This window comes from Apteryx mantelli, chromosome 33 (genome assembly GCF_036417845.1).
Source record: "Apteryx mantelli isolate bAptMan1 chromosome 33, bAptMan1.hap1, whole genome shotgun sequence".
In the NCBI taxonomy this organism is placed as follows: domain Eukaryota; kingdom Metazoa; phylum Chordata; class Aves; order Apterygiformes; family Apterygidae; genus Apteryx; species Apteryx mantelli.
The window spans coordinates 3,766,542-3,779,073 of NC_090010.1; the positions used below are offsets into that span (position 1 = coordinate 3,766,542).

At 62.0% G+C, this 12,532-nt stretch overlaps 1 protein-coding gene across 1 annotated transcript; it reads right to left on the bottom strand.

Annotated features, from left to right (window-relative positions):
• Positions 1 to 1,051: 1,051 nt before the first annotated feature.
• ACVRL1 (activin A receptor like type 1) lies at positions 1,052 to 11,321 on the bottom strand. The gene is made up of 10 exons (XM_067314249.1): positions 10,816 to 11,321; positions 6,083 to 6,153; positions 5,104 to 5,328; positions 4,826 to 5,031; positions 4,643 to 4,742; positions 4,214 to 4,360; positions 3,864 to 4,139; positions 3,592 to 3,789; positions 2,302 to 2,432; positions 1,052 to 2,219 (listed from the first exon to the last, which is right to left on the bottom strand). The coding sequence occupies exons 2-10, from the start codon at positions 6,147 to 6,149 to the stop codon at positions 2,085 to 2,087; spliced, it is 1,485 nt and encodes a 494-aa protein (XP_067170350.1). The 5' UTR covers positions 6,150 to 6,153; positions 10,816 to 11,321; the 3' UTR covers positions 1,052 to 2,084.
• Between the last annotated feature and the right edge of the window lie 1,211 nt (positions 11,322 to 12,532).

Below are 12,532 nucleotides of genomic sequence, written 5' to 3' on the forward strand. Positions count from 1 at the left end.
GGTGTGACTGTGCATGCACACAGCATGTGAGTGTGCGTGCGTTGTGTCTGCATGCATGCAGTGCACATGTATGCTTGCAGTGCATGTGGATGTGTGCGCTGCATGGGTGGGTGTGGGCCTGCATGCCTCCACTGCACGTGCATGTGTGCATGCAGGATGCATCCGTGTAGGAGAACATGTGCATGCAGGGGTGCATGCAGGTGCAGTGCGTGCATATGCATGCAAGGGCTGGTGTGTGCAGGAGTGTGCGTGCAGGGACATGTGTGTCCATGCAGGACGTGCACACGTGTGCATGCGATGCATCCACACATGCGCACACCTGCATGCAGGGAGAAGCGGTTTGCAGCGTGCGCGTGCCGGCGGCGTGCTGTGCACGCACGGCCCGTGCGGCGTCGCGGTGCCCCTGCTCGTCCCCCCGCCGTGGGCTCCCTCGCGCCGCCCGCCCGCCTCTTACCCTTTCGCAACGTTACGGGAACACGTGCAAAACACAAAGAAATTCCAGGAAAGGTCAACATTGTGCGTGAGTTTATCTGAGAGCAGGGAAAAAAAAAAAAAAACACCCAACCTAACTTATTTCGACGAAATCTTCTGAGCAAGTTCCTCTTTCATCTTTCTGGGGGCGTTTTCGGCTCGCTCGCGGCCGCTATCGCCAGGAAACTGCTGCGGGCTCGGCGGAGCGGGCGGCCGATAAGGCGCAGCAGCCCGGGGTATCCTGTTGGAACAACGTCCGCGCCGTCATTCCCCGCGCTCGCAAACAAGCCCTGCCCTGGGGCATCCGCGCTTTGCTCGCGGCCTCGGGGCCGTTCCCAGGCTCCAATCCTAGAAATCCAGAGTTCAGCGGCTCCCCCGCTCGCTGGCACTTTTTTGCCCTGGAAAAAGCCCCGGAGAGCCGGGATCAGCCCCAAAATCCAGGTGCGACCCACCGGCGCACCTCGGTTGCGCTGTCTCCGACACCACGCCGCCGCTGCCACCTTGGGCATGTCACTGCGCCCCGCTCCGGCCGTGCCGCCGTCCGGCCCCGGAGCCCCGCGCCGGCAAGGAGAGGGTCAGAAACAGGCTGGAGCAAGGTTTATTGGAGGAGCCGGACGCCCGCAGGGGATACGCTGCGGGTACACGCGTGTTGAAGCAATAAATACAGGTGCACGAGCTGGGCGCTGGGTCTCCTCCTGCCGCTGCGCTCGGCACCCGCGGGCGAGGCTTGGCGGCCGTTAGGAGATAAAATAAGCTTTAGGCTTTATTAAATATATTAAATCTTGATAATTAAATAATTACGGAGCAGGGCTCCAAGCTGGGCTGGCCGAACCCCCTCGCCCAGCCTACGAAGGTCGGGACAGCGACGGAGAGTGGGACCCGTGGGCGCCACGGCGGCCGTTCCCAGCCGGGATGCCGTTTCCAGCCGGGATACTTGACGGGACGTTGCAGGACGGATGGGAGCAGGAGGGATTCCTGGCTCTTTGGACTGTGCCAAAATGCCTTGGGAAGCACCGGATGGCCTCAGAAAACAACAAAATGGCTGGGAAAAAAGCAAAACACCTTGGAAAAAAACAACATGGCTTGGAAAAAAAACAAAACCCATTGGAAAACACCAAGATAGCTTGGGAAACATCAAAATGGCTTGGAAAACACCAAAAGGGCTCGGGAAGCAGAGCGCAGGTGGGCAGCATCCCGCGGGAGCTGCCGGGGGGGGCCGGAGGGGGCTCGCAGCTGGGGCCGGCTCTGCACTGCAGTGATGGCTCCTGCAGGCGAAGGTGGGGACGGACAGACGGACAGATGTTCCCGAGCGAGCTCCACCAGGGAATTCCTGCTGCCGCGTGCCGGGAGTCAGGCCCGGGCAGAGCCCCGGCTCCGCTGCCCCCAGCGCTGCCCGCGGCCCCGGCGCCGTCTGCCAGGCGAGACGGGCCGGCGTCGGGTTACGGATCCGGGGGGTATTTTTATAAAGGGGCTGGAAGAGCTGGTGCTTTTCCTTTTTTTTTTTTTTTTTTTTTTCTTCCTTTTTTCTTTCGCGAGTTAAAAGGCCGGAGCGGCCGCGGAGAGGCCGAGGCGCGGGAAGGGGCGCCGGCGGCTTCGCAGCTCCGGCGCGGCGCTCAGCAGTCCTGCTTGGGCTTCTCCAGGGAACGGCTGAGCTTCCTGAGGGTCTTCTTGATGCGCAGGGCGGTGAGGCGGGCGGAGGGGCTCTGGTACCAGCACTCCTTCATGACCCTCGCCAGGGCGGACAGCACCTGCCGGGGGGGGAGAAGCGGTTTTGATGGGAGACGAGGGGAACGCGGGGCCGGGACATGTCCTCGCTCCGGCGGGACGTACCGAGTCGGAGTAGAGGCGGTTGGGCACCGCGGGGGTCTGCTGGTCGACGCACACCACCTTCTTCATGTCCTCGAAGCTGGGGTCGCTGGGCACCACGTCGAAGAAGGGCGGCCGGTACTCCTCCACGATGCCTGCGGCGAGGAGGAGGAGGAGGAGGAGGAGGAAGGGGGCCCTGAGCGCCGCCCCGGCTCGTCACCCGCCTCGCCTGGAGCCCAGCAGCTGGGGCCACCCCGAGCCGGCAGCCGCTGCTCCGGGGACAAATCCCCGGCTCCGGCGCTGCATCGCGTGGCTGCGCGGGGTCCGCTCTGCCGGGCCAGGACCGGCTCTAGCACCGGCACCAGCCTTAGCGCTGGCACTGGCTCTAGCACCGGCTCTAGCATTGATACTGGCTCTAGCACTGGCTCTAGCATCAGCACCAGCTCTAAACTGGCATCAGCTCTAGCATCAGCACTGGGTCTAGCAGTGACGCTGGCTCTAGCATCAGCACCGGCTCTAGCACCGGCTCTAGCACCGGCTCTAGCATCAGCACCGGCTCTAGCACCGGCATCGGCTCTGGCTCTAGCACCATATCTAGCACTGGCACCGGCTCTAGCCCTGGCTCTAGAACTGACACCGGCTCTAGCACCAGCTCCAGCACCGCCTTCCTGTCCTGGCGCCCCCTCGCAGCCCAGCACCTCTGCCCGCACCTCCAACAGCCCTGGCTGGACCCCGGCTAATCCTGGCTCAGCGCATCCATGCGTCTGCGGGGTCTCGCCCCTGGAGCCGCCCCACGCGCCCCAGGCCCCCCCGTGCCCTGCGCCGCCGCTGCGGCTCCCCGAGCCCTGGCACCCGCTGGCCCCGCAGGGGTTAAATCCTGCCGGCTCGAGGTCCCAGCCCACACGCGGCTGCGCTAATTTGGAGTAAACGCTCAATCCGAAGGAGCCCCGGAGCAGCAAACGAGATTATCCCGGGCCAGACGGCACCTCGGGCACCTCCCGCTCCTCCCCGATTCAATTAGCGTCATTAATGGACTGCGCTGGGGGGGGACAGCGGTGGCACCGGCCACGGACCCGCACGGGAGCCGAAGGTCCCGGCTGTGGCCGGCTTCCAGGCAGCGCTTGCCGCCGCTCGTTTTCTAATCAGCGCCAAACAAACGCGGCGCTGATTGAGCCTAATGGGCCCTTTAATCAGGGAGCCGGGCGCTGACACGCGATTACAGTGTTTATAATTTACAGCTAATCTGCCGGGCGCGGGGAGGAGCGAGTGAGCAGATGCAGAGCCGGCGCCGCCGCGCTCCGCTCCCGCGCTCACCGTTGACGGCCGTGCGCCGGGCGATCTCCCAGAGCACCAGCCCGAACGCCCAGATGTCCGTCTTCTTGTAGGACTCGAAGCAGTCGGTGCGGATCTGCTCGCTCAGCACCTCGGGGGCCATGTAGCGCTTGGTGCCCACCCGCGGGTTGTTGCCGATGTCCAGGTAGTCGCTGCCCTGCGAGTGCATGACGGCCAGCCCTGCGGCGAGGCGCCGGGTCAGCGTCCCGCGCGCGCGTCCCCCCCCCCGTCCCCCCCCGCCGTCCCCGTCTCACCCAGGTCGGCAATGCAGCACTGCCGGTTGCTCTTCACCAGGATGTTCCTGCTCTTGAGGTCGCGGTGGGCGATGGCCGGCTTGCCCTGGGTGCCGAAGATCTCCACGTGCAGGTGCACGAGGCCGCAGATGATGGAGGAGGCCAGCGCCAGGCAGCTCTCGCTGTCCAGGGCCGTGCGCTGCAGGTAGTCGTAGAGGGAGCCGTTCTCGTGGTAGTGGGTGATGAGCCACAGCTGGGTGCTGGAGTTCCTCGACGTCATGTCGGAGGCGATGAAGCCTGGCGGGGAGGAGAGCGGCGAGGCGTGGAGCGGCCGGGCGGTGGCCGGTCCCCGTCCCCATCCCGGCACTCACCCAGGATGTTGTCGTGCCGCAGCAGCACCGTGTTGTAGATCTCCGTCTCGCGGAACCACGACTGCTCGTCCCGCGAGGAGAAGATCTTCACGGCCACGCTCTCGCCGTGCCACACGCCGCGCCACACCTCGCCGTAGCGCCCTTTGCCTGGGTGGTGGGACACCCGTGGCACCCCCGTCACCCATCCCTGCCGGCCCCGGTTCCCGCGGGAATTGCAACGGGATGGCAGGGTCGACGCTCCCGGCACGCTCTGGCACGCGGTGCCTCCGTTGGCGTCAGCCAACGGCGCCGGGTCCCAGCCGCCCTCTGCGGTCAGACTTTGCAGTCGTGACCACTGCAGCGACGGGAGCCTGGCGCGTGCGCGGGCAACCGGCCGGGGGTTTGGGGTAGCCGAGGGGGGCGAAAGCCACCGCCGCCGTCGCCGCTTACCCACGCACTCGACCAGCGTGATCTGCCGGGCCACCGTGCGCTGCACGAGGAAGGGCAGCCCCGAGCCGCTGCCCGTGGTGCAGTCGTCGTTGAGCAGGTCCTGCAAGAGGGGGCCGGCGGCGAGGTGAGCGGGGGCCTCCCCGCGCCGTGGGGTGCCGGCCGCCCCCCCGGGGGCTCGCCCACCTCCAGAGTGCTGTCTCCCAGCACGGACGCCTTCAGCACGAGGTCGGTGTCGCCGGCGCGGCTGCGGGCCGCCGTGCGGCGGTGCTGGGCCAGCTTCCAGCCGACGAGCGCCGTGAGCGCCGCGAGGACGAGGAGCGCCAGCAGCGGCACGAAGATCAGCAGGAGCAGGCTGGGCAGGGGGGGCGACTTCCCCAGCTCCTCTTCGCCTGGCGGGGGGAGACGCCGGGTGGGACCCGAGGCCGCAGAGCCGCCAGCGCGGCACCGCGGCCCCGTCCTACCTTGCAGGTAGATCTCCAGTTCGGCGTTGCACATGGTGACGTTGCAGCACCTCATGCCGAAGTGCTCCATGATGGGGCCGCGGCAGTGCTCCAGGAGGTGCTGCGAGAAGCAGCCCCTGTTCTGGGTGATTTTCCCGTCCTCCTTCCTCTTGCTGACGAAGCACAGCTTCCCCGAGCAGCTGGAGGAGTTGCAGCGCGGCACGTCGCAGGCGCACATCAGCTCGTCTGCGGGGCGCGAGCACAGGGCGCGCTTGCTGCGGGGCTGCAGCGGTGCCTCCCTCCGCAGCGGCCCAGCGCGGGCAGCCGCCGGCGGTTTTGGGGTAAACCGTGTTTTTCCAAGGACCCTGAAGCAGCTTTGCAGAGCAGGAGCCCCGGACTGCGGAGGTCCGGCTCATCCGGAGCATCCCTGCTCCCCAGAGGCATGCAGGGCCGGAGGCGAGCGGGGAAAACGAGCCCAGCAATAAGCAACAGGGCTGCCAGCGCCGGGGTCACATCCTGCCCGCAGAGGCCTCCTGGCTGCCTTCGGAGACCCTCACTCCAGAGGGGCTGTTTCCCAGGAGCCAAAGCAGCTCTGGAGCACCCGGCTCCGTGTGGGGTCCCAGAGGTGCCCGGCTGCAGCCGCAAGCCCTGGGAGCCTCTCACCCTCCGGCTCCGGGTGCTGTGCGGCTGCCCAGCAGGATGCATTTCGGGATGCGCTTCGGGAGCCAGGCTCCGAAGCCAGGATCGCCGCCCCAGTGCTTCCCCTGGCGGCGAGGCGGCGATGGCCGGGCGATACCCGCGCCGGCCAGCCCGACTGCATTCCTGCCGCCCAATATAGCCTTGCCCTTTTGCGCGAAAATATCCCTCCTGGAATCAGCAAGTTCAGGGCGAGGGCAGCCAGACGGGGACTGGCCGGAGCCCGCGGCAAACCCGGAAAGCATCGGACCCTGCACAGGGCCCCTGCCCCGGGGTCATTTTTTTGCACGGTTTTGCTACTCACCGGCGGCGAAGCTCAGCGAAACGCTCAGCATTGCCAGCAGCGCCGTCCCGGCGGCTCCTCGGGGCATTTTTCTGCAGAAAACAGACATGGGGAAGGGCTCAGCCTCACTGCCCGGCACGGGCACCCTGCTCCCGGGAACGCCGCGGGCGCCTTGCAGGGGACCCATCGCCAGGTGCCCCCCGCCGCCCCGGGGCCGCGACGGGCCAGGGAAGGAAGCGGGAGCCTTCGCGTCCGACGGCGATGGGCCGGGAGGGAAGCAGCACTAGGTAGGATGTGCTTGCTCCGAGTGGAATTTGGCTCCGGACGTCCAGGTTACCACCCCTTCCTGAAAACAATTCCCTGGGATCGCCGGACACGTGTGCACGGAGGAATTTGCGAGCCCGCTTCCCCGGCGCAGGGGGACATCGCGCTCCGGCAGCGCCCCGAAGCCGGGAGAGCAGCCGTGGGAATCCCAGGGAGCGGGGCGCCGGCTGCGCCTGCACGGCTCCAGCGACCTTCCTTTATTTGAACGATTTATATCTCGGCGTCTTCCAACTGCACTGCAAAAACGCAACCCCTGCGCAGCCCCTGCGAGCTGCGGTTTGGGAACGGCCGCGAGCCCCAAGCCCCCGGCCCGGCTCGCCTGCCCTGGACGCCGGCTGCACCGTCGCGCTGGCCCCAGCTCCTGGCAGCTGGCCAGAGATTTGGGATTTTTGCACCGAGCTTATCAATGACCCAAGTGGAGCCAGTGCAGGCAGCCAAAAATGTTCCAGCTGCTCCTTTGGGGAAGGTTTGGTTGGTTTTGTTTTTTTGTTTTTAAATGCTCATAACAGAAACTTCTGCCAAGCCAAACACGACAGAGGCTGGATCTCACCCCGGCCCCTCGCCTCCCCTCGGTATCCCTCTGCTTTCGGCTCCCCATCGCTCCGTGGCCGAGACCTCGGCCCTCCGCGTCCAGCCCCACCTCGCGTCGCGCTCCGCCGCCCGGGGTTTCTCGCATAAACAAGGCAAAGGCTCCGTTTCCTGCAATTCAAGGAGCCCTGCCCATCGCAGCCGGGACAGGAATCAAGATTGTTTAGATTCTGGCCTCGATGGGGAAACGCAGTCACGCAAGCACCGACCTCGTAAATATACACGCACATATCTGTCCCGGACAGGCCTCCAGCCGCAGCACTGCACAAAATGCATCTTTCCTCCCGAAAATAGCTCGCTTTGTTGCTGCTCGCAGAGAGGAAGCCCCCGAGGGGCTGGAGGGCGGGTGCCAGAGCCAGAGCTGCTCCGGGGCACCCGGCGGCTCCGGGGCTGGAGCGCTGCCCTGCCAGCCGGGAAACCACTGCTGCGATGCTCAGTGCATTTGCTGGGCTGCAAGCTGGACAGACGGACAGGCGGCTCCAGGGAAATCCGGACACCGGATAGTGCCCAAAGCAGCCGGCTGTGCCCAGCAGTCTGGGCTCCCCGCTGTGCTGAGCCCGGCGCCCATCCCTGCTTCCTTCCAAAGGGAGCTTTGCTCCAAAAGCTGAGGATTTGGTTTCCCGCGCCCTCCACGCTGCCGAGCCTCTTCCCACATGTCTTGCCAGTTCCGCAGCCTCCAGTCTCCCTGCCAACACCCCGGCGTTAGCTGGAAAAGTGTCACTTTACCAGCCTCCAGGATGCTCTCCGGCACGTGTCCTCCGCCTTGCTTTGCTCTGCAATTAGGACAGCCATGAAATGCATCTTTTTGACAAAACCACAAGGTTTGTCAGTGCTAAACAAAATCAAATCTTAATCCAGGCTCACAGGTCAAGGCAGCAACCCGAATCCAAGCAGCTCAGCTGAGAGCCTTCCTCCCTTCCTCCTTCTTCATTCCAACACGCACATCCAAGCTGCAGCTTACAGACACCCCCCCCCAGCCCAGGGCAACTTTTCCAGCCCAAGTCACAAGATCCAAAAGGATCAATGGCGTGAAGTCGCTGCAGTTTTGCATCCTTTCATCCTTAAGGATCTGCAGAAACGTCTTGAGCAAGAGCTCCCCTGGGTCTGAATGGAGACGCAGAAGTGAAGGGACAGGCTGGGAAGCTGCGGGAGAGAGATCGCACAGGAGGCAGTAGGAGACATGGCACTGGGCGATGCCGGTGCTCCTTGGAGCACGGGACTGGCTGGAAACAGGGCGTCCCAGGAAGGCGAAGGCTGCGGCTCGCTCCCTCCATGCCCTGGGAAATGGGATATGGTGCACATTCCTTGCAAACAGCACCACAAGGTAGATGTTTTTTGCTCTTCTCAGCAGTTATTTCCATGGGCTCCGAAGGTTTCCAGAGCAGTCTTAATGCACACTGGGCACGGAGAGATTACTGCCGCACACCCTGCCTGGTCATACCGCCATGCAGGGCTCTGCAAAGCCCCTGGGGAATACGCTTTTAGTTTAAAAAAAAAAAAAAAAGTCAGGAGGCGCCAGGCACATGCCCCAGGGCGAGGGGAGAAACGGGGCAGCCGGCGGGTATAGCGGCTGATCAAGCCTTATCCGTCCTGTCTTATCTCAGAGGAACTTTTTCCTGCTGCGGTGACAAATACCCTGGTAATGTCACTCCTTTCGCTTAGCCGCCTACCCCTGCCCTTTAGCCGCGCGGCTCTGCAGAGCCGCCCTGCACGCTGCTTTCTGCTTTACAATCCCAGCGCTTCCTCTCCCCTCCGCGGTTACTGCTGTTCCTGCGAGTTTTCTTAGTAGCAGGATGCAGCTCCTGACTCAGTTCCCCATTCGTTGCTCTCTTGCAGGGAACCGGCCGCCGCAGGGACCCTCCCGCCGGCCCACGCCACGGCGGGCAGCAGCGCGACAGCGCAAGCGCCGCTGCGGCACGCGGAGACGGAGGGGAGGAGGGAGCCGGGCGCGCGCAGGCTTTCGGCAAAGCAGGCTGCGGGCGCGAAGGGCTGGATCTAGCGCAGCTCCCACCTGCCCATCGGCAGAGACATTCTCATCCTCCGAAGCACGCGGGTGCGCTAGGCACGCGAGGAAAGGTGGCGTTTAGAGTGAAGGGAGGTGCGTTGAGTCAGGATCGGTCCAGATGCAGGGTCTGATCCAGAGCAGACGCAGCTTGCCAGGCGCCGTGCGGGTGTTGGCACCGGGCAGAACGGGGCTGGTTGCAGCAACGCGACGCTGCCCTGGCCCTGCCTGCACCTACGGCGATCGTTGCACCACAAACGAGACACCCAAAAATAACAACTCAGACAATTTGTTACAGAAACAGGAAACAATGCGGATATTCCATGTATCTATTCCATGTATCTATGTATCCAGAGAATGGTAAAGGAGAGGTTTTTTGGCTTGACCCTTTGCTACGAGCTTTAAAGAGGTCCCTGCAGCGCATCTCAGAGCCCCCCAGACTGCAAAAATCAGGTTTCTTTGCTCTGAAAACTGAGCCCTTCCTCCCAGCAGCAGCCGCTTCGCTGGTCTGACAACACCATATCGCAGAGCCGCCTTTGCATCTGCAAAATCTCATTAGCTTCGATAGCCAGTGCAACCCGAGGAGCCAGGGTCAAGCTCTCCTCCAGCCTGTCCTGCACCGATACAACTCGTCTTATACCTCAAAGGTGGCCGAGTTGCTCCAGTTTTCCTAACTGGCCATTTTGCTTTTCCAGTTTGGGCCTTTGAAAGCGCCTCGGGGGCTTGGCTCTGTTAAACAATTTAACATTTAGCACAGATTTTTCCTCTCTGCCTCCCCTTCCCGGCTGGGGTGTTAGTGACGGAACAGCCCTGGCCCCCTGCAGCGCAGCGCAGGGTCTCCACCGTTGGCTTTCCCTGATCGGGTGAAAACTGTCCCTTTTTCTCAGTCCTTGCTTTCTGTCTCTTCGCCACTGTCTGACTCACAATAGCTTTTTACCTCAAAACCTTTTGGAACAAACCTTGCAAAAGACCTTTCTGAAAGTCAAAATCAATCACGGCAGTTAGCTCTTCCGTACCCGCTCTTTTTTAGGAAGTATGTTAGTGAAATAAAGTTTTGCTTTGCAGAAACAGTGTTGTGTTGAAATATCGTCTTGTGTTGCTGCCTTCCAACTGCTTCATTTCTCTGTCATTTCGAGTCATTAACCAGGGTTTTGAACTTTCCCTCATTTTAGCTCAGGCCTTTTAAAAAATACACCCATGTTTACTGCTTTTCAGCTCTCTGCTACAGTCTTTCAGTTCCAGGTTCTTGTTAGAAGCCATCTATGATTTCAGCTCTTTAATGAGGATCTGGGGACAGATCCTGCTATTAGCTGTACTGGTGTAAATCCAGATTTATGCTAGTGGCTTTGCCAGAGTCCAGATTCCTCCATTACCCTGAAGTAAACCCGTGTCCTAACCACTGCGATGGAAATAGGGCCAAATTCTGATCTCAGTTACACTAGTGTAAAATCAAGAGGAAAAGCCGATTTTGATGCTGTTACTCCAGGTCTGGATTCATTTATCCGAGGCCAGACTCTGTCCCATACGCAGCAGCAAATAACCCATGCGGATGGCAGCGGATCTGAGTCTTAAAAGGTGATGAAAATTTTGTGGGAATGAAAGGAAGACCCTGAGGAACAGCCCATTTCAGCAAGTAACGGAGAGCCAGGACCAAGCCAGAGGCTGGAAGGAGTTACAAATGCAGACTGGATCCTCGACTGGTTTGAGCTAGCGATGTTCCGATTTCCCTCCCATGCGGATCTACACCGGCTCCGAACTCCTCGCTACTCCTTTTTCTGCCCTGGACAGCAGCCTCCCAACCATCCCGAACCCCCAGAGCACGCAACGTTTTCCAACTCACCTACAGCTCTGCCCCTTCGCCGGGCAGCATCGGCCCCGGCCGGCCGGTCCCGCGGGCGCACGGAGCGGTGCCCGAGCCCAGCTCCCTCCTCTCCCACCTCTCCTCCTCTTCGTCCCCAGCAGGGCTCGGGCGATGCTTTCCCAGACGCGATCCCTTCGTCCCCGGGAACCTCCCCGCGTCCCTTCCGAGCCTGGGTCCGACACTCGGAGGAGACGCGCTCGGCTCAGCCTGGGCAGCTCTCCTCCGTGCCGCGCGCTCCGGCCTGGAGGAGCTTCATGGGTCGGCTGCCCTCCCGTGCGCGCCGTGCGCCGACCTCCCCAGCGCTGCCGACGGGGCAGAGCGCAGGCTCCCGCGCAAACCCCGGCCGCGGCGGCACCCGTCCCGCCTGGGCACGGGGCGGCGAGTCTCAGTTCCCGTCCCGACCCCGGGGGCTCCGCTCCGCGTCCCTGTTGTCCGAATGCAGCGGTTTGGCAAGCGCTCTGTGATCTGGATGTGGGAGAAGTAAAAAAAAATAAAAAAATGTTTCTTATTACTGCCTCTTCCTGCCTGGCTTTTCTCCACCACTCCCAGCTAATAAAGCATTTCCTATTGCTGAGCACACATCCACATCCAGCCTCCCTTCCTCCTGCACACACCGGGCCCCAGCTCCATCCTGGTTGCTCTCCCTCGTCCCATTCCTCCCACCCTGTCCTTCACCAGGAGCTTTCCCTTACTTTCCCCACTTTCAAATAAAAACCCACCGCTTGAGCTGCGTGCGGCCAAGGGAGCATCCATCACATCCCCTCCATGAGCGTCTAAAGGCCTTTGCGTCTGGCAGAAATGCAGCTGGTTGGTTCGGTTGTACCTGGGTTAGGAACGGTCCAAAGAGATGCAAGGGCTGGCGCGGGTACGGCATCAGGCAGCACCGCCAGCGCAAGCCAGACATGGCCAGAGTGTCCCGGCAGGACTTTGGGGCAGCTACGTCAGGACAGGGGCTCCTGGGCCTAATGCAACACTGGGGGGTGCTGTCAAAGGTTGGCCTTGTAAGGGATGCTCTGTGCTGTCCATGAGTGGCGACCTAAAGGAGCAGAGCTGGGCTGGCGTGGATCAACGGGGTCCGACAGGCGTCCACTGCGGGGCACAGGTAGCTCCCATCCAGGGTGAGAGATGCTACCGCTGCGAGATACGCCGTCCCCCACTACAGACACTGCAACGTGGTCCTTGAGACCACACAGCCATATTAGCAAGCGTTGGGACATCAGCCCTGGTGATGTTCCCACAGCAGGAGGATGGGGTCCTTCCTGCCGCCCCAGCTGGCCCCGCAGCTCCTCGCCGAGACACCACGTGCAGGTCAGCGGAAGCGACGCTTCCCCTTTTGCCATTTTAGACTCATTCTTTTGGCCATTCCAGGTTCAGCTGCTTCACGCTGCTTCCATCCCCCCTCTTCTTCCTCTGACATGTTCCCAGAGCCTTCATCCTGGCTTCTGGCTCTCTCCCAGCTGCTTCTTCCTGACACCTTGACCAGCTTATTTGGGTAGGTAGGAGAAGGGAGCCAGCAACATTGGGCTGGCGTTACATCCTCTTTTGCAATGAAGTTATGATTTCTCTCTCCTCTCTTTCGCAATGATTTCTTTCTCCTTTCCTCATTTCATCATGAGCCCAAACTACGCTCCTTGACCCTCCCTAGGCTGGGACAGGTTGGCCGGCTCTTAGACTAGGAAAGCATAAGCAGAGTTGT

Excerpts from the sequence above, each read along its gene's own strand:
- ACVRL1 (XM_067314249.1), bottom strand. The coding sequence starts at position 6,149 with ATGCCCCGAGGAGCCGCCGGGACGGCGCTGCTGGCAATGCTGAGCGTT. Across the intron at positions 4,743-4,825 it reads TGGGAGACAGCACTCTGGAG|GACCTGCTCAACGACGACTG; the intron begins GTGGGCGAGCCC and ends CCCCTCTTGCAG. Across the intron at positions 2,433-3,591 it reads CCGGCGCACGGCCGTCAACG|GCATCGTGGAGGAGTACCGG; the intron begins GTGAGCGCGGGA and ends TCCTCGCCGCAG.